Below are 26566 nucleotides of genomic sequence, written 5' to 3' on the forward strand. Positions count from 1 at the left end.
GCGCATTGACAGGTGGGAAGTGAGAGCACAGAGCTGTCCAAAGGCAGAGCTGGCCGGTGGTGGGGGGCTAACTTTGCCAGGGCTGCGCCCAGGCTTGTGGAGTTTGGGGGCTTGTGGAGACTGCTGTAGAGAGGCTGCAACAGGAAAATCCCAGACTCGCTCAAAGGGCTGGGGGAAGAAATGGAAAAGCTACCTGGAGACTTTGGCAGGTGCAGATCCCATGTGCAGCTCCAGCGGGCAAGCGGCTATTGTGAATTTGTGCTGCAAAAATTGGATGCCAGATGAAGCGTTAATCTCGTTAATCTTCATCAATAAAAAAATTGGAGTCAGATATCAGGGTAGGAACCTGAAATATCACTCCTACCTCTTCCGTTCCTCCACCCAAAAGGACTGAGATCCTGTCTCAGCCCTGCCTTTCTACTTACTTCCTCTCTTATCTGTCCTGAGTCCTCCAAAACCTCGCTGGTTAATTTTGGCAACCTAGTGGCTAGCTCTGCCCTCTGACTCCAAGCATGCTTTATTATCAGAACATGATCAAAATATCACACAACATTCATTTGGTTGTAAATTTTATTGCTGAAGATTGCATAATTTGTTATACTAAGAAGCTAGTAAATTTGTTTTCATGTATTAGGTGTGATTAAAGAAGATGCTTGTTAAAAATAGAAGCTATTTTTGTTTGTTAGTATTTTTAAAGTTTACTACGTTGAAAACATGATAGATAGGCAGTTCAAAGCACTCCTTGCTCTTGCAGGGGACCCAGGTTCAATTCCCAGCACCCACGTGGTGGCTCACACCCATCTGCAACTACAGAGTTCCAGGGGACCCAACACCCTCTTCTGTCTTAACAGGCACCAGGCACTCATGTGGTACACAGATAGTCATGCTCCCAAAACACTCATGCATGTAAAAAAATAAATACATGTTTAAAAAAGTTGTGACAGCCAATAAAATACACACATTCATGTAACATTTGTCTGTTACAGTGGCGGAACACATGAGTCATGTACACTTCATACATTCCTGTGTGTGTGTGTGACTTCATACATTCCTGTGTGTGTGTGTGTGTGTGTGTGTGTGTGTGTGTGTGTGTAGAGTGGGTGTATGTGTAGGTTAGAACACAATCTATGGGAGTTGGTTCTCTCCACAATTGTTTTTCAGGTGCTGTCTGGCTTGGCAGCAAGGCTGTTACCCGCTGAGCTATCTTACCGACCATATACTTCTATTTTGTTTTTACCTATTTATTAATTAATTTTTTGTTGTTGTTTTTTGAGACAGGGTTTCTCTGTATAGCTTTGCACCTTTGCTGGACTCACTCTGTAGCCCAGGCTGGCCTCGAACTCACAGAGATGCACCTGGTTCTGCATCCCAAATGCTGAGATTAAAGGTGTGAGCCACCACCGCCTGGCTAAAAAATTTTTTTTAAAAATTTTACCTGTATGGCTGTTTTGCCTGTGTATATGTCTGTGTGTCACATGCCCACAAATGTTTCTGGCACCCGTGGAAGCTGGAAGAAGGAGTTGGATACCCCAGAGCTGGAGTTTCAGACAGTTTGAACTGTCATGTGGGAATTGAACCTGGGTCCTCTGCAAGAGCAGCCAGTGTTCTTAACCACGGAGCCATCTCTTCATCCTGGCCATATAATTTTGAAATAAGCCACTTTGCATGCCATAATGTTGAAATTTTAGTCTATATTTTGAGTTTTCTAAGGAATTATTGGGGCTAGAGATAGTGATTAGAGCACTCATCTAGCATAGGTGAAGTGCTAGGTTATCTTTCCAACACTGGAAGAGAGAGAGAGAGAGAGAGAGAGAGAGAGAGAGAGAGAGAGAGAGAGAGAGAGAGAGAGAGAGAGAACGGAACTGAGTAGGAGTTTTGCCGATCTTATCTTTATTTGATGGTGTGACTCCCTTCTCTGGGGCCATTCCCCTTTGACATATTTGAGCCAGGCAAGTTTTCCTCTGTATTATCCTTTGAGTTCCTGTTAGTATACCTCAGATTTTCACAGTTCCATTCTTCTCTCTCTTTCTGTCTTCCAAATAAATATTCACAAGTGTAAGGTATTGGGCTAGGTTTCCTCACCTCCCCCTTGACACTTCAGCTTTAAAATAGTTATGTACCTTTTCAGATATTTAATGATTATTCAGTAAGCTAACATGATGGACTTGATTTCAGATTACAGTGTATTCTATTTAGAGCCAAGTCCAGTACTATGCCCCTTTCCTTGATAATGTTCATGAGAATTACTACACTGTCTGGGAACTTCCAAAGGAAACTTAGGAAAGAGACTCTTCAGCAACACTTGGAAAAATATAGGTGGCCACATCACTCTTCCGTACGGTAATACTTTATTCTAGTGTTTTCCCCTTGTGCAGCACATAGGGAAAACATGCAATATACACTTAATGAAATTCTACATTTCATCTTTGAGTCTCACATAAATATGACTGAAAGACCATTTTCCTGTAGTGTGATATTAAGTGGTTGGTAAGCATTTGTGAGTAAATGAAATTTATATAAAATAAGCCAAATGTATGGCTAATAGAAAATGTCTAGCTTAGACTATACAATGACTATTAGTATAAGAAACCAGCTGGGGGCTGGAGAGATGGCTCAGAGGTTAAGAGCACCAACTGCTCTTCCAGAGGTCCTGAGTTCAATTCCCAGCAACCACATGATGGCTCACAACCATCTGTAATGAGATCTGGCACCCTCTTCTGTATACATAATGAATAAATAAATCTTTGGGGTTGGAGATTTAGCTCAGTGGTAGAGCGCTTGAGGCCCTGGGTTCAATCCTCAGCTCTGGCAAAAAATAAACAAAAAAAGAAACCAGCTGCTATATAACTGAATGTGACAATTGCCTGTAAGTCTCCATATATTGAAAATAGTTTAAATAATGAGCAATGTTAGCTCCAGAGCTCGACAATTTTCAATCCCTTTGGGAAAGCAGGCACTTCTGACATTCTCCAGTTCAGACGGCAGAGATAGCAGTCATCACTCAGTAGAAGGCTGACGGAAGAGAAGGGGTTCTTAAAGATGCCTGTCAGTACCGGCTGATTTATATAGTGCCCACCTTTAAGATCAATTTAGTATATTTTCCATTCTACAGATGAGCAAATAAAGTGTCTGAGAGGTGACACAGTTGTGGCAGAACTGGGATTCAGACCTCTTTGTGTCTCAGTTTCAGGCCCAGGCTCCTTGCAGAATCTCACCCTTTACTCTGAAACATATTAAAACAATTTGCTGTGAATTACATATATTTCGATCCTTTCCATCCTTCACCTTTTGCCAGGCTTTTCTTTTTGTGTTTTGTTGAAGTTTTGTCTTTATGAAAGTTGTAAATCCTCCTTCCAGAGCACTTACACATACTGAGAAGTATAAAAATGAAGAACTAAGCCTAACGCACCCCTCCCGACTCTAGGGTTTTAGCATGTGTGTTCATGAGTTGTTCAGGTGCTGATCGACATAGTGAGTTCCAGGCCAGTCAGAGCTGCAGGAGGCCTCAATAAAAAAGGGGTGGGACCTACAGAGGACCCAGGGTCAGTTCTCAGCATCCGCATCAGGAGGCTCACACCCACCTATAACTATTCCAGGCATCTGTATATACATGGTACCTATAAACTCATACACACACACACACACACACACACACACACACACACACACACACATGATTTTTCTGGAGCAACCAAGATGACTCAGTAGTTAGATCACTGGCTGCTCTTCCAGAGGCTCACAACTGTGCCTGTAACTCCAGTTCCAGGGGATCTGACAACCTTTTCAGGTCTCCTTGAACACCAGGCAAACATATGGTGCCCATACATGCAGATAAAATACACACAGAAAATAATAAAACAAAACAAAACAAATCCAGCAAACTACACTTAAAATGATTTCCAGAGATAAACAGATTTGCCTGATAAAAAACATGAATAGAAGTAAATATCTAAATGTGCCTGGTAACCCCATATACAAAATATTTCTCTTACATCAGGTATGCCGTAGACCAGCTGGTGATAAACTCTGAAAGTGAAGCATATGAAAATTTAGCGATGTGGGCCTGAGCGTGTGGCTCAGGTGGCCTATTGGTCTAGTGCTTGCCTAGCATGTGCTAAGCCCTGGATCCCATGCCATGTAAACTAGACATATGAATGCTTGCCTGTAATCCTAGCATTCAGGAGGATCAGAAATTAAGGTCATGCTTAGCTACATAGCAGGTTTGAGACCAGCCTGGGCTTCATGAGACAGTCTCAAAAGAATTGTTTGGTAGTTTTCTACATTGAGAATGTGTCCCCGTCTAGAACAGCCAGTGCGTCATAAAATAAATGATAGGAAACTATTTCTTGGAAGTGTTTGGTCATCATGCAAAGGGGAAACATTTTTGTGTTCTAGAGTGTAAAAAAAGGCCTCTTCGAGTGTGGAAGCCAAGTGCCTTTTCCTGCTGTCTCGAGGCTGCAGAGCTCTCTGTTGACTGTTGGGTCCCCTCAAGAACCGACATTTCCTCACTCAACTTTGCAAACACAACCAGGAGAACTACAGCAGGTCCAGAGCCTCTGGTTTTCTGTTGAGGTCTCTGATCCACTTGGAGTTGAGTCTTGTGCAAGGCACTAAGTATGGCTCTATTTGCTTCTACACGCAGACATCCAGTTTGACCTCCATCCTTTGCTGACGATGCTGTCTTTTTCCAGTGTGTATTTCTGGCTTCTTTACCATCATCGGTAAAGCTCAGGAACCAGACTGTCTGTGTTCAGTTCCTGGTTCTAGCCTTTGTATGTCTGTGAGCATGTTATTTAACATTTTTAAAATAAAAAAAAAATTCATTATTTTGTATGTATGGGTTTTTGCCTTCATGAGTGTCTGTGTACATGCCATATGCATGCTTCATGCCCTGTGAGGCTGGAGGTACAGGTGGTTGTGAATTGCTATGTGGATGCTGGGAAATGAACCAGGGTTCTCTGAAGAACAACACCGAGCCTTCTCTCCATCCCATTATTTAACATCTTAATGACTGAGTTTCACCACTTAAAAATTTAAAGTTACATTTACTTATTTACTTATTTATTGTGTGTATGCATGTGTATGTGTTATAGTGATTGTGGGAGAGAACAACTTGCAGAATTTGGGTCTCATCTTCCACCATGTGGGTTCTCAGGCTTGGTGCCAAATGCCCCCACCTGCTGCTCCATCTTGCCAGCCTAGTCTCTCCAGAAGGCTATAATTATACACACTTCAGAGAGTTATTAGCTCAGATGAAGTCTATAAAGCTCTTCAAAATAGTCCTTGACGGAAGTGTCAACTTCTGATAACAGCCTGCCATTGTTACAGTGCAAACGATCAGGAAATACGGAGAAAAGAACGGCTGCCTCCTTGGAGAAGCCAGGGAGTGGTTCTTGGTTCCATTTGACCTGCGTAGTCTGTCACTGTATCAGGGAACCTGACACAGGCTATGTGGGAAGTATTTAGCTCAGTCTTGAGGGCTCAGGGTTCAAGTGGCTCAGGATTGATCCCTGGCTGCATCACCAGGTGCAAATGGCAGATAGCAAGGGCAGGAGAATACACTGGGAACAAACAAGTGATTATATCTTGAACTCTAGGAGTAAGAGAGAGTGGGAGTGAGAACAAGACAGAGTCCCAGGAGTCATGGGTCAGAGGCCTGACTCAACCATCACCCCTGAATTCAAGGGACAGCAAGTGGTGGGAAGGTGGGGCAGGAATGGAATCGGTGTGGCCATAACGTGATGACAAGATCAAGCATTCAGCAGGAAGAAGTAGCTCATGGGGAGAGGGAGGCGGGAATTAAGGAGTCTGTCATGCTGTGCTCTGGCTGGTCCTCGTCTCAGTTCTGGATTTTCTAGGTTTTAAAGAAGTCAGTAGAGAGTGGTCCCCCCCCCACCCCGTTTTGTGAGATGAACTGGGGGTTGGGGAGAGAGGCAGTCTCACCATGAAGTGATCTGCCTAAAAATCTGTCCCAGAGTTCTAAAGTGACTACAAGTTACAAGCAAAGACCAGAAGCTTCTAGATGCTGCTCCAGGACAGGTGGAACCTGGGTAAAAACTAGCCTTTGGATGTTCTTGCAAGTCTTGGAAATACTTTACTTTTATCTTGGTGCCCTTAATCTGGAAGGGAGTTGAGATAGGATAAGTGTAATTAGGGCTAACCAACCCTGGATTCCAGTTTTTAATGCAGATACTCCTTAAATGGTTAGTTGTCCTGTGTGCAGATTTGATTAGGAATCTCATCTGAAATTTAAGACAAAGAGACAGATGCAAAGTGAGGGTTATCTTGTTGTTAGCTAGCTATCCACTGTGACATTTGCAGGCGTGTGTTTGTGTGTGTGTGTGTGTGTGTGTGTGTGTGTGTGTGTGTGTGTGTGTGAGAGAGAGAGAGAGAGAGAGAGAGAGAGAGAGAGAGAGAGAGAGAGAGAGAGAGAAACAGCTCTAAGTCATCAGGCCCCATCTCTTTTATTGTTGTTGTTTGTTGTTTTCAAGAAAGGGTTTCTCTGTGTAGCCCAGGCTGGCCTGGAACTCAGAGATCCACCTGGCTCTGCCTCCCTAGTGCTGGGATTAAAGGTGATTAAAGGCATGTGCCAGCACCGCCCAGTGTAGGCCCCACCTCTTTAATGTCTCAGTATCACACCAAGCCTTTATGCACAGGGTTCTTTGGGGAGCATCTACCATCCAAACTACAGCACTACACCATAAAAGAAGTAGGAGTTTGCTTGGTAGAGGAAGAGGTAGGCATTCTGGAGCTTAGAGATGGCGGATATGGAAAGAAGAATTATAGCCAGGTGGTGATGGCACAGGCCTTTAATCACCTTTAATTTCAGCACTCGGAGAAGAATCAGGTGGATTTCTGTGAGTTCGAGGCCAGCATGGTCTACAGAGTGAGTTCCAGGACAGCCAGGGCTACACAGAAAAACCCTGCCCTGAAAAACCAAAATAAACAAATAAACAAATGAATGAATGAATGAAACACAAAAGAAAGAAGAAGATTGTTGGTCACTCTGGCAAAGTATCTAAAGGATGAGATGTGCTTTATTGTGTATAACAATCAAGTTTCCTTCCTTATGTAATTATTCACCAATTTCTGGTTGTTCTTGAGACCAAATGCTAAATTCTGAAGGTGGAATGTAACATTTTTATAACAGTGATTAGTGATTTTGGTCTCCATGAACTTTGACCTCCTGGTGCTGACAAAAAACCCTCCACAGCTGTCAGGACCATGGCCCAGGAACACCCCAAATACCATGTTCCAACGTGGTAACAGTTTCACGAAGCTTTTATAGTAAAAAAGCAAATAAAACCATAAACCAGTCACTTCAGTGCATCGGTGGAGACACTAGGTAGGCGGGTTACAGCGTGGTGGGGGAACCGCTGCTGTGGGCCCTGATGATGTCTGATGACACGCTTAGTCTTGGTTGGTGAAACTGAGTGGTCTCTGTGTATTCCCATGGATTTACCCAATAGTTACAGGGTGTTAAGTGAAACGCAGAGGTGGGCAGGGAATGGATGTTTAGGGGCTTAGAGAGCTCAAGGTAATTTTTCTTTCAACTGTATCATTCTGGTTCTTCACAGTCGAAGGGCTTTAAAAAGTACTTATTTATTCCTGCTGTGTATGATGGGTGTGCATGGGTGAGAGGCACACTCGTGCCACTGTGCATATGTGCATATGCTGTGCATACGTGCAAGTCAGAGGACAATGTAGAAGAGTCCTCTCCTGCCCGCTGTCTGGGTTCCAGTGCTTGATCTCAGGTCATCAGGCTTGGTGGTAAGTACCTGTAGCTACGGAGCCTTCCTGCCGGCCTAGTAATTCACTTATAAAGAGTGGCCAGGTAAAATTAGAAATTTTTATTTGAGAGACAGGGTTGTTTTCAGGTTTGAGTAATGTATCTGAAAGTACTGGAAAATGCATTTGTAGTTTACTGTTACTGTTTGTGATATCAAGCATGTAAATTCAAGTTTCTCATTCTGTCTGTCACACAGGGTAAATCATAAAAAGGATTTTATTTTAGGGTCTAGAGCAGTGGTTCTCAACCTGTGTGTCCTGACCCCTTTGGAGGTGGCCTATCAGACATCTTGTATATCAGATATTTACATTATGACTCAGTGATAGAAAGATTACAGCTATGAAGTAGTAATGAAAATAGTGTGATGGCTGGGGTCACCGCAGCCAGAGAATCAGTAGTAAAGGGCACAACATTGGGAAGATTGAGAGCCACTGCTCTGGAGAGCTGTGGCTTAGCTGTGAAGAGCACTTGATGCTCTTGCTAAGACACTAGTGCGGCTTCTAGCACCCACATCAAGCAGCCCACAACTGTCTGTAATTCCAGCTAGAAGGGATCTGATGCCCTTTTTTTTTTTGACACTTACATGTGCACACACACAATCAATCAATCCATCAGTCAGTATTTCTTTAAAAGGCTTTATTTAATTTATGTTTGTACATGTATATATGTGAAATGTGTTTGTGTGAATGCATGTGTGCATGTGTGCGTGTGTGCGCGCGCTCATGGAGGCCAGCATGAGTTGGCTGGTTGGATTTCTGGAGCCAGAGCCACAGCTGTTTGTGAGCTGCCTGTTGTAGGTGCTGGGATCTGAACTCCACTCCTGATAGAGCAGCAAGTGTTCTTAGTTACCAAGCCATCACTCCTGCCTATCCCCTCCTGGGAAAACTCTTATAACACATTCACTGTTACATTAACTTGTTTCTAATTTAAAAATACCAATAGGGCTGGAGAGATGGCTCAGTGGTTAAGAGCACTAGCTGTTCTTCCAGAGGTCCTGAGTTCAATTCCCAGCACCCACATGGTGGCTTACAACCACCTGTAATGAGATCTGGCACTCTCTTCTGGCTTGCATGTGTATATGCTGTATACATAATAAATAAATCTTAAAAAAATACCAATAAAGTGCTTTGTTGAATTATCTCAAGCAATATGTTAAAAAGCAGAGATGAAATTAAAAATGGAAATAGGAAAGGTCTTCCACAGATATCCCCCTAATTGATGCATTATTATCGAAACTTGATTGCAGAGCCATGTGGACAAATCAAACACGCGGTAGACAAACATGACCGTCGAGCTACATCCCCAGCTCTTAATACTTGAAAGCCTTTTAAAGACTGCTTCTTAGAAAAAGATCATGGAGAGTCTTAACTACAGTTAAAGGTTCATTGTCTTTATGATTTCCAGCAGTCATTCGGTATTTACATTTCAGTTTCCGAATTCCTGTAGCTAAACCTATGGAAAGGACAAGGGGCGCCTCTAGAGTTACTTCAGAGTTCAGAATAACTGATTTTTAGAGAGTTACCCAGAGGACACCAAAACCAGCCTCTAAGTGGAGCTGTGTGAATTCCTTCCTCAGAAACTTAAAATATTATGTATGTGCCAGAATTTATTTCTGAAGTAGTTTGGGTTGGTCTCTAATGTTGGCAGTAGCCAGATGATCCTCATTATGACCATCGAGCATTGTTCTTTGGATGATGACTGACATCTGATGCCATGTGAGCTGCTGTTAGAGAGGCCCCTGATTCCCTTGTACGTTGGTTAACAGCACAGTATTGTCTCTTCTCTGTGATGGAGTCTACAGTGAACAAAATGTGGTAGGGGATGGGTCTTACATAGTGCCTGGAAAACGGTCGTGTATCCTTCCTACATTTTCATCCAGTTTGACAGGTGGTAAGAACCCACCTTCAGCTGTTTATAGGAATATGACATTCAACTCTGTGCCCCTAAGTTGTAGCCTTAATATTAGAGAGCTTTGGCTATGAGAGTTCAAAGCAACAATGAAAGACAGTAGACACGGATTTAAAAAAAAAAAATCCCATCCCTGTGATCTTCTGGTGTTTAGAGTGCTATTACATTTTTAATACTCTGTATTTGCTGGGATGACTCTGGGGCACATTAACTGGCACTAAAATAGATGTAACTTATGTTCTCTTTCAGATTTACCAAAAACTTATCTCCTGACAAAATAAATCTAAGCACCCTGAAAGGAGAAGGCGAGCTGAAGAACCTGGAGCTGGATGAGGAGGTGCTCCAGAACATGCTGGATTTGCCCACTTGGCTGGCTATCAACAAAGTGTTTTGTAATAAAGCGTCCATCAGGGTAAGACTTGGATGTCTGGGGAGACTTGGCATGGTGTCATCTTCTGTTCCTCTCTAGCCTTTAACATAAGTACTCAGTTTCAGGTCATTCCATAAAGAAGCGTTTTATTCCTACAGCTTACACAGAGACTAGCTGCATAGATGATTGTTCATCCCTTAATGAGTGCAGTTGAGGTAATGTCAATAACTTAGTTACGTTTTGTTTAAAACAATTTTACTGATAGTTTGCTACAATTATTTGGTTATAAATTAACTACCTCACTTTGGCATATATTCAATGCCCCCTCTTAGGATTTTTATCAATTGAAATGATTTAAATTTATAGTGCTTTATTTTAAATGTAAGAATTGTCATTTGTTACTGTAGATATCATGCTATCATGCTAGTTTAGAGTCTTACCTGCTTTCATGTGTTTCTTGGTAATTTTGAGAAATTCAAGGGTTTCTATTTACTTTATTATTGTTAACATTGTTCTCACTACTGACATTTGTGTCTAATCTTATGTCAGCTCATCCAACTTCTTGCTGTTAGAGGCCAGGCTTATATTGAGAGCTGGTTCGGGAGAGACAGTGCGTGCTAATTATTTTTCTTAAAGATTTATTTATTTATTATGAGGGCGCCAGATCTCATTACAGATGGTTGTGAGCCACCATGTGGGTGCTGGGAATTGAATTCAGGACCTTTGGAAGAACAGTTGGTGCTCCTAACCTCTGAGCCATCTCTCCAGCCCCTAATTTTTTAATAAAAGTAAAATTTGTGTTTCCTTGGGAAAAGCGTTCTGTATCCTTTGGTACTCATCATTACTTTAGGCCTATGACCCAGATATTAACCAAGACATGACTGGATATATTTGCACATTGTCTCTTTGTTATAGCTGACTTTTCCATTAGTGATTTGGATTTATTTGACTGGGTATATTTCCACATTGTCTCTTTGATATAGCTGACTTTTTTCCATCAGTGATTTGGATTATTTGAATAGGTGCAAAAATACTGGTTGGAATTCTAAAGTCAAACAAATTGATACACAGAACATTGATTATGCTTTGTTGAGAATTCTTAAATTATGTAATTAAAATTATGTTAAGGACTGTTAAAACATGTAAATTATCTTATTTAGATCATTTCAATGATTTTCTCCTATAACATAGATACCCTGATTTCAATAGTATGAGTCATTTGCAGTCTGGGAGAGATGTATATTGTAAGTGGCTGCCTATCTTCTGTATACAGAGATGTCTGTTGATTAGTATTTTATATAATTTTTAATAATTCATTTTAAAGAAATTATTTTATTTGTAGATTCCATGGACAAAACTGAAAACACATCCCATCTGTTTGGTGAGTAGTGAAACTGTTTCAAAAATAAGCATTTACACGTGTAAATCAACTGTTCTATAAATATTAATATTTTGTTTCTTGGACTTTCCATCTATTTGCTTTTGCTCTATTTTTATTGGGCTTAGTTTTTTCAGCTGTTGTATGAGAAGCGTGAACTTGAAGAGGGATTTTGAGGGTTTTACTTATAGGACATTGTATCTGGTTGGCGTATTGCATGTTTTCCTTCTTCTCTGACATAGTATAGAATTACTTCAATAACTTTTGACCCAGGCTTTCTGTGTTTTTTGCTCTCCTTGGGAAGTTTGGTCATGTGTTCTTTAATGTAAAGAAAATTGAGTAAGATAGATCACTTAACCCCTTTTAAACGTAGTTTCTTTATTGATTCTTTGGGAATTTCACATCATGCTCCCTAATTCCACTCAACCCTGGTCCCCCAATATCTTCCCCTAAACCTTGCAGGGTCCCCTCCAAAGAAAGTTAAAACAAATCAAATCAAAACAAAACAAAGGCAGCAAGCAAACGAGAACAAGACAGAGCAAAGCAGACCCTTGGCCTCCATCTTTCCCACCTCTCCAACACCTCCTCATTTGTCCCCGTGGTGTTGGGAGCGGTGTGTCATGTAGTAACCCTTTTGTCCAGTCAGCTTTACCAGCAAATGTTCATTGCAGTGAGTCATCTAAGTTTCACTTCATTATTTGTGCGTGGCCGGCATGTAAGAGTGAAGGACAACTTGCAGGAGTTGGTTCTCCCTTTCCCCATGTGTTCCGGCTAGGAAACCAGCTTGTCCACCTTGGCAGCACGTGTCTTTAACGGAGCCCTCTTTACTGACTCACTCATTCATTCCAGATTTTGAGGTGGTGTTCCAGACTGAATCTGTGTACTTGAACATGTAATTCCTACCCCTAGCCTAGCCTCATTCCCTAAATCACCTGTGTTCTCGTTCTCTCTCTCTCTCTCTCTCTCTCTCTCTCTCTCTCTCTCTCTCTCTCTCTCTCTCGTGGTTTTTAAAGATTTTCTCTGTAGCTCTGGCTGTCTTGGAACTAGCTTTGGAGACCAGGCTGGCCTTGAACTCACAAATCCACTTGCCTCTGCCTCCTGAGTGCTGGGATTAAAGGCATGTACCACCACTGCCCAGCTGAAATCACCTGTTTTTTGAGCTGAAGAAATGTATATTTTAACAGAGGTTGACTGAACAAATACGCAATAAAATAAGATGATTTTTAGATAGTGATAAATGCTATATTTACAAGGTAGAATGAAGAAGTCTGAATTTGTAGCTGCACTCACTATTAAAAGCATTAGGTCTATCCTCAAGAGAAAAATTATCTGGTAAAGATAGTTTTCTTCTTATGGGAGTATTTGCCTTGCTCATTTCATAATTTGCTTAGTTTATGTCTATGTCTCAGGTTTCAAGAAAAGACTTCTAGATGTAGTTCAGTCCCTTTCATTAATATATAATTTATTAGTAATGTGAGGATACAAATGGGATTAGAGTTTATGCTGCCATTAAATCTAGTGACCTCCTCAGTTAATGTCTGCTTCTGTATTTCCTCCCCCAGACTCGTAGAATGTGTATGTAACTTTTTCCACCCGGATATCCGTGCCTCAGTGAAGGACTGAATGCTTTCTTCCCTCTTAGCATTTTTGCAATTGTTTACTTTGGCCCTAAATAAATGAAAGAAAATATACTTCATACTTTCACAGTGAACATAGATCTCTAATGACTGAATTTTTCATTAGTCTCTAGATAAAGTTGTAATGGAAATGAGTGCGTGTGAAGAGCCACGAGCCCCTAACGGTCCATCACCGATTGCAACTGCTTCAGGACAGAGGTAAGCCATGTCCTCTGCTCTAGGTGGCTACCACAGCAGCAGGCAGGAAGAAGATAAAATCCTTTCACCTCAGATGCCCTCTGCTTAAGCTACCTCTTTCTTTATGAGACAGTCTCCACATTTAGTTAGTAGCAGATTATTTTTAAATTTCATCATTTCTCTTGATTATCATATTGTTAAATAGTAATGAGTAGCCAAAGGCAGTGCAGAAGAGCTTAATATTCTATAAATCACATACTCTCTTAATTTTTTATTACTGTAGTTAACTGCGGATTCACTTTCCATGTATTCATTTAACTGTGACTAGTGACATTCTAAAAATACTAGATGGAAAATTCTGGAACTAAACAATTCATAAGTTTGAAAATGTAAGCCATTATGAGTGTCATGAAAGATTGAGATTTAGCTGGAGATGTGAATCATTCTTTAGTCCAGTGTGTTCATGCTGTAGAGGGAGTTAGTTGGTCAGCAGCTGCCTGGCTTATCGGTCAGCTCTCATGTACCAGTGCTTTGTTTTCAAGTAACTTGTACAGAGGAATACACAAAAATCACAGCATGTAAGCTGTTTGCTTTATTTAATCTCATCACATAGGCCTTTATTTCTTTTACATTATCACAAGAAGGGTGTGTTTAGCATAACATATTTTGAGCTGGGGATGTAGCTCAGTAGATAAAAGTATTTACTTAGCATGTTCAAGGCCCTGGATTTATGCAGCATTACATACAACATATGTGGTTGCGTATGACTGGAATCCCAGCCTTCAGGAGCCAGAGGCAGAAGCATGGAAGTTCAAGGTCATCCTTGGCTACCTATTTGAGATCCTGTTTCAAAAACTAAGTTATCTTATGAATGTCTATATTCTCATAACTTTTATTATCATGTATTATTGTAATTGCTCTTTTATTATTAGTTACTGTTAACCTCTTGTGTCTAACTTATAAATTAAACTCCACTATTGATATATGTGTATAGGAAAATTAGTGTATGCAGTTTGGTAATATCTGTGATTTCAGGCTTGTTTTAGCTTGGAGTTAGGAGTACTTGCTGCCCTTGCAGAGGATCCAGATTTGGTTGCCAGCACCCAGATGGCTGTGTACAACCTTCTGAAATTCCTGCTGCAACATCCTCTTCTGGCCTTTGTGTACTTCCATACATGCAGGCCAAATGCTCATATTCATAAAATAAAAATACATCTTAAAAATATTATTTAGGAGTTGGTGGGGTAGCTCAGCACATCTGCTCAGGGCTCCGGGGACACACACCAGAAGGAGCAACCAGCTTAGGCTGATCTGTGTATTAGTATGAGGTCATCTGTTCTGTGCTGAGATGACGGAGAGCCGTCCATGTCCATTGGCTGTAGAGCTTAGATTTGGACCACAGGTAGTATCAGGGAAAGTGGCTGTCATGTTAGCTTTATAATTGCTCCTCTGTCTAGAGACTTTTGAGGTTTCATAGTGTGGACTAAAATTTATGTAGAGTCGTTGGTTTTTAGATTGTTTAGAGTCAGAAAGAGTTGGAGAAAAGTTAGAAATACTTGAGTATTATTGTAAGAGGGAAAGATAGGAAAATGTATAGTAAGACTGATTTTTTACTTTGGAAACGTGAGTTAGATATTAGGGCATTGTATATATGGACTTGTGTAAGACTGTTAGCAGTGATTTTTAATGACTTCATTTTCCCTTTATCTTGTTTTTGTTTTTTTTTTTCCAGTGAATATGGCTTTGCTGAAAAAGTTGTGGAGGGAATTACTGTTTCTGTGAATTCCATTGTCATCAGAATTGGAGCAAAAGCTTTCAATGCCTCCTTTGAACTGTCTCAGCTCCGAATCTATAGTGTCAATGCTCACTGGGAACATGCTGACTTGAGGTTTACTCGGATCCAAGATCCACAGAGAGGAGAGGTAAAAGGTTTTTTGTACTAAAAAGCATTTTAGTTGTTGATAAATAAACAGAGATATTTAAAATTGCACCAGCAGCTGGCAAGATGGCTCAGTGGTTAAAGGTATTTGCTGCCAATCCTGATGACCTAAATAACATCCCTGGAATCCAAAGGAGAGAACTGGCTCCTGCCAAGGCACATGGGTGCCCACACATATGTACACATAAACACACATGCACACAAAATCAACTTAAAAAGCAGCCTGAGAGATGGCTCAGCAGCTAGTACTTGATGCTGATGCTATTGCAGAAGACCTGAGTTTGGTTCCCAGGATGTGCACTGGGAGACTCCCAGTCACCTGTGACTCCAGTGCCGGTGAGATCTGACTCCCTTTTCCGGCTTCTACAGGCATATGCACATATGGTAAACATGCATGTACTTAGGTATACATGCACATGTACACACACACACATACACACACACATACACACATACATACCCCAAAATAAAATAGTTACATTTATGGTTGCCCAGAATCACATTCTAGTAGATTTTTTTCTTCTGGACTTATAAGTATACTTTTTTATTAACCTAAATAATTTAATTATAAAGTGTTGGTATTTTAATGTTTTACTATATACATCTTTCACCTTATGAAAGTAATGAATCCTACTTTTTAATTAAAAATTTTTTGTGTGTGCGTGCATTGTATATGCATGTGCATACATGTGTGTACTTGTGTGACTATGTGTCTGTGCATGTGTGTGTCTATGCCTGTTCACGTATGCCTTTGTGAGCATGTGTGCATGTGTATGTGTATGTGTGAATGCATGCATGCACCATGGCATGCATGTGGAGGTCAGAGATCAACTTTGTGGGGTCTCATCTCTCTTGTATTTATGTGGGTTCCAAGGATCAAACTCAGGTCAGCATTTCGCAGTAAGTGCCTTTAGCTCCTTTTGGGTTTTATTCAGACACGGTTTTAGTCATGATTCTAGAGCTACTTGTCGATTGTGTTGTTTCCTGAGTGAAAGTGCCAAGAGTCTCATGGGTGAGTAAATTCTGAATGTACAGTCGAGTTTGATAAAACGTAAAGGTAGCATGACAAACATTTTTAGAATGTCACAAAAATTAGTTGAGAAGGTACATTAGCCAGGCAGTGGTGGCGCATGCCTTTAATCCCAACACTCGGTTCCAGGAAAGGTGCAAAGCTACAAAGAGAAACTCTGTCTCGAAAAACCAAAAAAAAAAAAAAAAAAAAAAAAAGTACATTACTTCTTTGCTTTCATAAATGTACACTTTCTCATTTAGCATGAGTGTGTGCTCTTAATCTCTTGTTTTCTCCTTAGGTCCTGACATTTAAAGAAATAAATTGGCAGATGATTCGAATTGAAGCAGATGCCACCCAAAGTTCACATCTTGAAATTATGTGTGCTCCTGTTCGATTAATAACTAACCAGTCAAAAATCAGAGTCACCCTTAAAAGAAGAGTAAGTACAACCCTCATTTTGATCCCTATGTTAGTGACAGAACAGGCAGGAAATGGTGGTACACGGTGGTACACCGACACCGTGAGTGGTGGATCTAGACGCTGTCGGCAGACAAAGACTGGGGTAATGGTCTAGTTTATGGAGAGCTGTGTAGTTACAGCACTCCTACCTGATAGATGAGGATTTAAGTGCTCAAAGGTTAGTATTCCTAACAACTGAATAGATTTTTATTTATTTTTTACAATAATTGGTTTATTTTTATTTTATATGCACTGGTATTTTGCCTGCATGTATGTCTTTGTGAAGGTATCAGATCTTGGAGTTACAGATAGCTGTGGGCTGCCATGTGGGTGCTGGGAATTGAACCTGGGTCCTCTGGAAGAGCAGTCATTTCTCTTAACTGCTAAGCCCATCTTTTTTTTTTAATTTTATTTTTTTATTAAGATTCAGATATTTGTTGAATATTTACTTTCTTACAGTCTCATTTCGCAGGCTGGGAGTGTAACTTGTGGTAGATTGGTCACTTAGCATGAATAAGAGCCTGAGTTTAGTCCTTCAATGCAACCAGGAAAACAAAATAATAATGAAGAAGTGGAGGAGGAGGAGAAGGAAGAAGAAGAAGAAGTTTCTCTTACTGAATTTTGCTCAACAATGGTTTTTATTATTGATAGCCAACACTTTAACCTTCAGTAAGTTTGTAAGATTTGGCTGGAGGGGCAGGCGTGGTGGCACACACCTTTAGCCCAGCACTCGGAAGGCAGAGCTCTAGTCACACAGAGAGACCCTGCCTCAAAAAGACAACAAAAGATGGCGCTGATAACTTCGATAATGAAGGAACTAGCTTGAGTGCAGTGGGGTTGGTGATGAGCTTCAGTGAGAAGATGATACTTTTAAAAACAGGCCCAATTACAGACTCGGCAGCGTGCTCTGCGCTCTGTGTCACTGGCATATTAACATCAATGGCTGTGGTAAGCTCCAGGAAGGGAGGCTTCTCCGAGCTTCACAGAGACCCCCTGAAACGTGAACCATGGGTGAAATGGCCGTTTGGTATTTGATGACTTGTAATTCCACTTTCCCAGGTAGGATGAGTCCAGTTAATAGAAGCGATTAGGAGCTATCAGCTGTACATAGACGTTACACACATGCGATATAAGTTGTACTGAAACTTGTCTCTTTTAGCGCTATCATCTCTAGCTTTGGGAAATATTCTTCCTATCCTATAGGCACTCAATAAATATTTGTTACATTTTCATTATTATTTCCCATTATTATGGGAAAGGGAGGTCAGAGGGTGACTTAGAGATGTTGGATCTCTCCTTCCACTGCGGGGGTCCTGAGGGTTGGACTCAAGCCATTAGGCTTGGTGGCAAGTGACTGCCTACTGAGCCATTTTGAAGGCTCAAATACTTAATTAAATGGAGGTAGTATCATGTCCACATTTAATCCTACTAACAATCTTTATGCTTTTAATAAATGTAAGTGTGTTATAAGTTTCATTCTTGGATTAATTGTCTAAATCATTTTTATTACAGCTAAAAGACTGCAATGTCATTGCAACGAAGTTAGTTCTAATACTAGATGACTTGTTATGGGTTTTAACGGATTCCCAGTTGAAGGCTATGGTGCAGTATGCAAAGTCTCTTAGTGAAGCAATAGAAAAATCAACAGAACAAAGGAAGAGTATGGCTCCTGAACCTACACAGGTATGCTGCAAATTCACAGAAAAAAAGACAATATGTAACTTAGTGTAAACAGACTGGGAAGTTGGTATTTCCTTTATAAGATATTGTAACACTGAAATCAAGTATCTTCTTGGTTAAATCGTTGAAGTATAATGCTATATGTGACATTACTGTGTATCTAGTGCTTGTTTTGTCTGGAGCTCTCGTCCAGGGCACAGAATTATTGACAGTGGAGCAGTATTTGATGGTATAATGCTTCTGTGTGCACACGCATGGCGGACATAGGAGTGTATTGAGTCTTCTGCTTCATCCCCCGCCCCTTCTTTCCTTAGGATAGTCTCTCACTGAGCTTGCTGCTAGAATGGCAGCCAACCTCAGAAATCCTGTTACCTCCTCTCACAGTGCTGCGGTTGGAGTTGACAGTGTCCCACTTTTTATGTGAGTGCTGGGGACTTGAACTCAAGTCTTCATGCCTGTATAGTAAGTGCTTTTATGTACTGAGTTATTTCCTAGTCCAGTAATCCTTTTCAGGAAGTTAAAAAAAAAAAAAATCAGTGTGGTAATGTGTTGTGTTCCCTAATAAAATTTGCCTGAAGATCAGAGAGCAGAACAAGCCACTAGAGTAAACATAGAGGTCAGGCATGGTGGAACACACCTTTAATCCTAGTACTCGGGAAGCAGAGATCTGCCTGGATCTCTGTGAGTTCAAAGCCACTCTGGACTACATGAGATTGACTCAGTCTAGGAGAGAAACAGAGCCAGGCAGTGGTGGGTGGCATACACCTTTAATCCCAGTATCTGATATCACATGCCTTTAATCCCAGCACTAAAAAGGAAGTGATATGGTAGGTGGAGAAAGTTATATGAGGCATGAGGAGACAGGAACTGAGGCTTTTCAGGTTGAGGAGTCCTAGAGGTGAGACATGGCAGGGCTTGTTCCTCTGTCTCTCTGATCTTTCAGCATTCACCCCAGTATCTGGGTCCGGATTTTGTGTTAGAAGTGGGTGTGTAAGGGAAGGCGCTGAAGGCCGGCAGTGTAGAAGCTGTCCAGAGACACTAGCGCTGGAACAAAGCTTCCGCTAGGATCTCCTGATGGCCGGGGCTGGGTTGGCCACAGGGAATCAGAAGCATCATTTAACTGAGTAAAAAAGTACTTTTTTCAGTCTTCCCCAATATTAAATCCTGATTACTAATACATAAACATCTTTGTAGAAGGGACATGGAAAATTCCAATGGGTAGTGTATTTGAAGTAAAAGTAAGTGAAGTAGAAGTAAATTCCATAACTTCCTGTTATAAAATTTTGTGAGATGTTATGAAATCATACTTCTATGAAGTTTTTTAACGCAGTAATATTAATATCTCTGAGCAAGCTTAGCAAGATGGGGGTGCAGACAGGAGTGTGTCTGTGACAAGATGGGGGTGCAGACAGTGTGCCTATGACAAGGCAGAGGTGCAGACAAGAGAATCCAGGAAGTTGTGGGCCAGCTAGCTTAGCTACGAAGGAGAGATCTTGTCTCAAATTTTGTGGAAGGTTGTCCTCTGACCTGCACAATGCTGACACACAGAGAGCTGTGTTCACACAGCACATACTCACCCTGCACTGTTTCTGAAGAGTTTCATTTTAAGGAAATTGAGTTCTATACCCTCTGCCTTAATGTGCTCTTTATTTCGCCTGAGAATATGCTGGTTTTGGATGTTACACGTGTTTTCCCGTGCCAGAATTGCACTTATCCTACTTAAGAAACTGAAGGCACCCTCTTACAAATCTCCAGTCTGTGATGGATTTATCCAGGAAGAACAAATACTTCTGGGAACAAAACAGGAAATGTGGATATTTGCTGCCAGAAATGAATGATTCTCATGACTAAGTGACGAGTGACTTCCATTATTTGTTTTGAATATACCATAGGAAGAACTGTAGAAGGATCGGGTTATTGGAAGTAGTATCATATGGTAAAGCACATTGTCAATCCTGGCACGAAACTTGGAGTGTAAAATACCTAATTCCATTTTTAAAACAAATCCCCTCATCTGCTCTACCTGTTGGTGTGAGCAGAGTTTTACAGAGCTTATAGCTGGGGAAACAAATAAGCACCTACAGAGCTAATGGTGAGTCCTGTCTTATTCTGCCCATTTTGTGGTGCTTATCCAAGTGCCGCTTCCTGAGTTCTCTGAGGGAGCTGAATTTATTTATTTATACTTTTTATTGTTGTGAGTTTTTTTTTTTTTTTTGAGACAGGATCTTACTAAGTACCCTTGGAACATACTTTGTAGACTAGGCTGGCCTTGTACTTATATAGCTCCACCTGCCTCTGCCTCCTGAGTGCTGGGAGGTATGTGCCACCCTGTCTTGTCCTGTCAGCCTAATTTTAAATTTAGGGACAGCCTACTGGACTAAAGCTAGGCAATTTTCCTGCACAAGTGGACTGTGTAGACAAGAGGGACCTTGTACATTTTGGAATCTGGGTACTAGTAGGAATTTTCTCTGGGGCAGTTCAGTCGCTATATGACAGCGTCATTGCATCATAGAAGAGGACCTAATGAGGAGGACAGAGTGGAGCCAGTCTAGAGGAAGTGTGTGCATGAGTTTTTGATAATGACTCAAAAGACATTAACAAACCAGATTGGAAAGCAATACCTACATCTTCCGGAAGTTAGGGATAAGGATTAAGAATGATAATATGGGGTTGGGGATTTAGCTCAGTGGTAGAGTGCTTGCCTAGCAAGTGCAAGGCCCTGGGTTCGGTCCTCAGCTCTGGAAAAAAAAAAAGAATGATAATTTGTAGTTTTTGTTAGCCATAAAAAGAAATACAGAGGAGAAAGCAGCTTTGATTGAAGAGGTAAGAATGCAAGTGTGTACAAATATTTACTGAAATTTATTGGGCTTACAGTCAGATTGTGTATAGTTTTGTTTTTATATAATTCAGAAGGTATTTTTGAGGCAGCTGAGCTGCTGATACAGCATACACTGTGTCGTGCTCATTTCTCACGAGTTGCTTGTGTGTGACATTCTGAGGATGTGAGCCGGCAGTGATAATGTGGTTTGGAATCTTCAGAGCTCTACTGTAGCCTCATCCAGCCAGCACGTGAAGACCCCACAGGCTGCCAACGCTCCTGATCTCAATGATGCAATTGTCAAATTCTTCAATGACTTTGATGTTAAGGAAACCTCCCACCATCTAGTGATTTCTCATCTAGATCTACACATCTGTGATGATATTCACGCAAAAGAAAAAGGTAATCTTACATCAAACTATTTGGCTTTTCTACAGATTGACTACAAAACTGTATTGTTTATTATATGTAGTAGCTATTAAAATATCATCATTCAGATTGGTATAGAAAGGAAACATTTGAAACATTGAGGCCAGCCTGCTAGGACTACATAAAGAGACCCTGTCTGAAAACAGCAACAGCAACAAAGACTGAATAAGTGACATCCTTGAATAAAATAACTTCAGATTATCTTTTGAAATTATCTATAGATTTTATCCTATAGTCCATTGCTAAGTATTTACATGTTAATTACATAAGCATTGTAATTAACTCACCTGTCTATGAATTTGTATTGTATTGTAATTTGCCTGCAAGTGTCTGTGCACTGGTGTGTGCTCAGTTCCTCTGGAGGCCTGAAGAGGATGTGGATCCCTTGGAAGTAGAGTTACAAATTGTTGTGAGCTACTCTGTGGATGCTGAGAATTGAAATCAGGTCCTCTGGAAGAGCAGTGAGTGCTCTTAACCTCTGAGCCATCTCTGCAGCCCTGAATCTGTGTTCTTTGTGCACATAAAGACAACTGTGTGGCTCTCTAACACTATATCCCCTCCCCTGTCTTCTCAGCATTTCATAAGGAAACTGATTCCTGTTTCAGTCCGTGACCCCGTGTTTATCCTTATTGAGTAGTCTGGGGTAATAGGACAGGCAGGAAGCTGCCCCTGGTCATTTTGAAAACCCACGTTCCACACTTGGAGTGCTCAGTATTTCTGCTTCTCTCTCCGAGTGATGGGAGAGTTTAGCAGGCAGGCTTACCTCAGAGACAGTGTTTATATCATTCTGGTGAGTGTTACAAGGAAATGAAGATGCCTTAAAAATGGAGATATTTGACCTGAGTTCTTCAGGCCTGTGTCAGAATATCCTTTGGATTTTACTGTTTTTAAAGATGAGAAAGTACTTAGGAGAAGAAATTATTCTCCAGCCACCAGAGAAATGGGGAGGAGTCAGCTAACAAGCAGAAGGGCAGAGGGAGCTAGCCTAGTGGTACAGGCTTACGATCCCAGCACTGGGACCTTATGGCAGGAGGATCACAAACTCAAGGTCTGTGAGGGCTACAGAGTGAATTCAAAGCCAGCATAGGGCAGGTTAATTAGACCCCCTCGACTTTCCTCAGGTCTGGGGGACTATCTCAGTGATAGTGCACTCATAAGGCATGTGAGAGGCCCTAGGTTCTGTTAGTCCAGTACTGCCCAAAAGTGGAGAAATGAAGAGCAGAGCAGACGGGTTTGTAAAGGAATTTGTTGTCATTTTCTTTGCCTACTTTGTGTCTTTTGGTTTATAGTTGTCATTTTCTGCTTAGTGATTGAAAAGGAAAAACCAAAAAAATTTTTAAAGCACAGTAACAAAACGAGCTGGTAAAACTAAACATTTTCGCTTAGTATTTTCTAAGCCCTGGCATGCCTGCTATTACTCTCTCGCAAGTACACTGGATGATCTCCCACACTGTATGGGTTCTGCAGTGACATCTCCCTCATAAGTACACTGGATGATCTCCCACACTGTATGGGTTCTGCATTGACTTCCCTTTCATAAGTACCCTGGATGATGTCTCCCACACTGTATGGGTTCTGCAGTGACTTCTCTCTCATAAGTACACTAGATGATCTCCCACACTGTATGGGTTCTGCAGTGACTTCCCTTTCATAAGTACTGTGGATGATGTCTCCCACACTATATAGATTTTGCAGTGACATCTCCCTCATAAGTACACTGGATGATCTCCCACACTGTATGGGTTCTGCAGTGACATCTCCCTCATAAGTACACTGGATGATCTCCCACACTGTATGGGTTCTGCATTGACTTCCCTTTCATAAGTACCCTGGATGATGTCTCCCACACTGTATGGGTTCTGCAGTGACTTCTCTCTCATAAGTACACTAGATGATCTCCCACACTGTATGGGTTCTGCAGTGACTTCCCTTTCATAAGTACTGTGGATGATGTCTCCCACACTATATAGATTTTGCAGTGACATCTCCCTCATAAGTACACTGGATGATCTCCCACACTGTATGGGTTCTGCAGTGACTTCCCTTTCATAAGTACCCTGGATGATGTCTCCCACACTCTATGGGTTCTGCAGTGACTTCTCCCTCCTAAGTACCCTGGATGATGTCTCCCACACTGTATGGGTTCTGCAGTGACTTCTCTCTCATAAGTACCCTGGATGATGTCTCCCACACTCTATGGGTTCTGCAGTGACTTCTCCCTCCTAAGTACCCTGGATGATGTCTCCCACACTGTATGGGTTCTGCAGTGATATCTCTGTTGTGAAATATTAAAGGCTTCAAAATAGTCATCAGTTTACCAAAAACTCATCTGATGATAAAACTACATGACACTTTTATTATCATGTTTATTTCACCTGTTTGGTGAGTTTTGTTACAGAATACTATTTTTATTACTGAGCACTACCTTAGAAACAACTCATATTGTGCTTTGTACAGACCTTACTTACACTTTCAAATAACCAAAACAAGCAAACAAGCAATTCTGAGTACTGAAACAATTAGCTCTAAACACGTGGAAGTCAGAGGACAGCATTTGGGAGCATTTTCCTCTATGAGAGCTGGGAATTGAACTTGGGTCCTGGGGCTTGCTGACAAGTGTTTTAATCTGCTGAGCCATCTCCAGGGCTGACTTCAAAGGCTTCAGATGAGGACTGTGGAGCTATGCTAAAAGTTGCACTAGTTGATATCAACCAGAGTTAATCACTTACACTGGGTATGTATACTTGCGGTTGCTACTTGGAATCTGATTTAAATGGTCAATTCAGTGTTTCAAATATTTGCTAGGTGTGTCTCTCCTTTCCCTCCCTCACTTCTTCTTCTCTTCCCAGAGTCAAACAGACGTATTAGTGGAGGTGCTATGCAGCTCTCCTTCACACAGCTGACCATAGACTATTATCCTTACCATAAAGCAGGTGTGTATAATCATTTATTTAAAATACGCAAATCTTGCTTTTAAAATGACATAGCCAATTTAAAAAAATTAATTGTTCATTTGTTTTAACTTACCAGGAAGAAAAGAGATCACGACACTGTTACTATTTTTCTTGTGGCAGCATTTACCAACACATAGCATTGTCTCAGAGACAGGGAGGTTCAGGCAGCTATTAGAAACTGTAACTAGAAGCTGGCCGCTCTGGGCTAAGGTGTCACTAAATGGGTGAGAACTTGAAGGAGAGCTTGTGTGAGGCTGCAGGCTGGATCACAGCATCACGGGGCGGGGGAAGGGAGAAGAAGAGAGAGTTACAATGATCTAAATCAACACTAAATGCATCAAACAAAAAATCGGATTATAGCAACATGTATTTGTATTATTTTGTGATTTGTGACAAGTCATAATAGTTTGAATTTTTAAATAATATTGGAACTTCCCCCACTTTTCTATATTTTCTAAATTCATCAGTAAATAAGATTTAATAGGCTCTTTAGTCATCAAGTATTGATATACTCTTTTCTACCAAATAACAAAAATAAAATAGGATAATTTATTGCCAAATCAAGTAATTTGACCATCACACCTACCTCTGTGATTTGGTAGTATTTGTTTTCATTTTGTAATTTACACTAATAAGAAAATATAAACAAAATATAATAGAATTTCCAGGACTTTTAAAAAGTAGGAAGATTTTTATTTCAGGCTTCCTCGTCAGTGCCTATCACTTCTCTGTTGGCACAGACCGGGTTTCTTTTGGAGGGCTCTGTCTCAGGGCCTGCCTATTTGGGAAGGGTTCCAGAACCTTTCACCTGGCTGCTGTGCTGTCTAGGCCTGTGAGCCCAGTACCAGTGGCATGCAGAAGGATACCCAGCGATGCAGCCTCAGTCTTGAGGGAAGAGAAAAGCTTTCTGACTATGGAGATTCTTTTTATTTATAAGGGAAGACAGTCATGGAGCAGATTTTATTTTCTTAACTTTTGTATGCAACTTCTCTAAGTCTTTACAAAGAAACCTAGTCTGGATTTTGTTTTGCCTCTCCAAACATGTATCTGTTGATGATTGGAACGCGTGTTGTGCAGCTTTGCTGTTTCCTTAAATGTTTGATAACCATCATCTTGTCAGCTTTAGGTATTAGATTATGGTTAGTCACTTTACAACAAGTCTTGATGAAAGGGTTTTCCTTGGTATTTTTCTGAGATTCTTTACAGTAGCTATTTGCCAGGTAATTGAGCATCTGTGAAAATTGCCCAAATCTTTAGCTTTGAATTGAGCATTGTTTCCCAAGGGTAGGTTCTAGATAGAAAGTCACCTAGGTTATTTGCTTTTGATACTTTTCCCCTCTATCTTGCTCTTATTTTGTTAGAGAAGTAAACTGATTTTTTTTTTTAAATACTAAAGACTTAAGCCTGATATGGTGAGCCCTCCCTCCTGCAATCAAGACCCTCTCCCAAAACAGAACAAAGCCTACTCTCTTGAGAAAATGACTGAGTTTTATATAAAGCTTTACATTGAAGTTCTCTTATTCCTTTTACAGGAGATAGTTGTAATCATTGGATGTATTTCAGTGATGCAACCAAAACAAAGAATGGATGGGCTAACGAGTTGTTACATGAATTTGAATGCAATGTTGAAATGCTTAAACAGGCTATGAAGGATCATAATGTAGGTTCACCTCCTAAATCCCCAACACATGCCTCTCCCCAGCACACACAAACAGGTATTTCACCAAATGACGCCCCCTCATATTCAAATGGGGGAGGGGCCGAGGGGAGGATGAGAAGCAGTATTTTAAATTCTTCAGAATGTAGACTAACAGTTTTATAGACCAAAGCACTTTCCAGTGGTTTTCTTTTTAATAATGTGTATGTGTGTATGTTTTTGTATGGGTCTATGCACAGGAGTGCATTGTCTGTGGAGTTGGAAGAGAGCACAGGATCCTCTGGAGTTGAAGTTACAGGCAGTGAATGTGAGCTGCCTAACATGGGTCCTGGGAACCAAACTTGGGTCCTATGCAAGAG

The 26566-nt window shown here is 41.0% G+C and overlaps 1 protein-coding gene across 3 annotated transcripts in view; it reads left to right on the forward strand.

The window, feature by feature from the left end:
- The window catches only part of Uhrf1bp1l (UHRF1 binding protein 1 like), a 74459-nt gene that overhangs the window by 22677 nt on the left and 25216 nt on the right, over positions 1-26566 (forward strand). For 2 of the 3 annotated variants that reach the window (XM_036169609.1, XM_036169610.1), the window contains 9 exons: positions 9947-10109; positions 11410-11448; positions 13189-13280; positions 14992-15181; positions 16509-16649; positions 18182-18352; positions 21389-21569; positions 24446-24529; positions 26083-26265. In XM_036169609.1, coding sequence (XP_036025502.1) covers positions 9947-10109; positions 11410-11448; positions 13189-13280; positions 14992-15181; positions 16509-16649; positions 18182-18352; positions 21389-21569; positions 24446-24529; positions 26083-26265 — 1244 coding nt within the window. The remainder of the gene's footprint in view (positions 1-9946; positions 10110-11409; positions 11449-13188; positions 13281-14991; positions 15182-16508; positions 16650-18181; positions 18353-21388; positions 21570-24445; positions 24530-26082; positions 26266-26566) is intronic. The other variant, XM_036169611.1, reaches the window with a different exon arrangement.

The sequence above is a fragment of the Onychomys torridus genome, chromosome 20, assembly GCF_903995425.1.
Source record: "Onychomys torridus chromosome 20, mOncTor1.1, whole genome shotgun sequence".
Classification (NCBI taxonomy): Eukaryota; Metazoa; Chordata; class Mammalia; order Rodentia; family Cricetidae; genus Onychomys; species Onychomys torridus.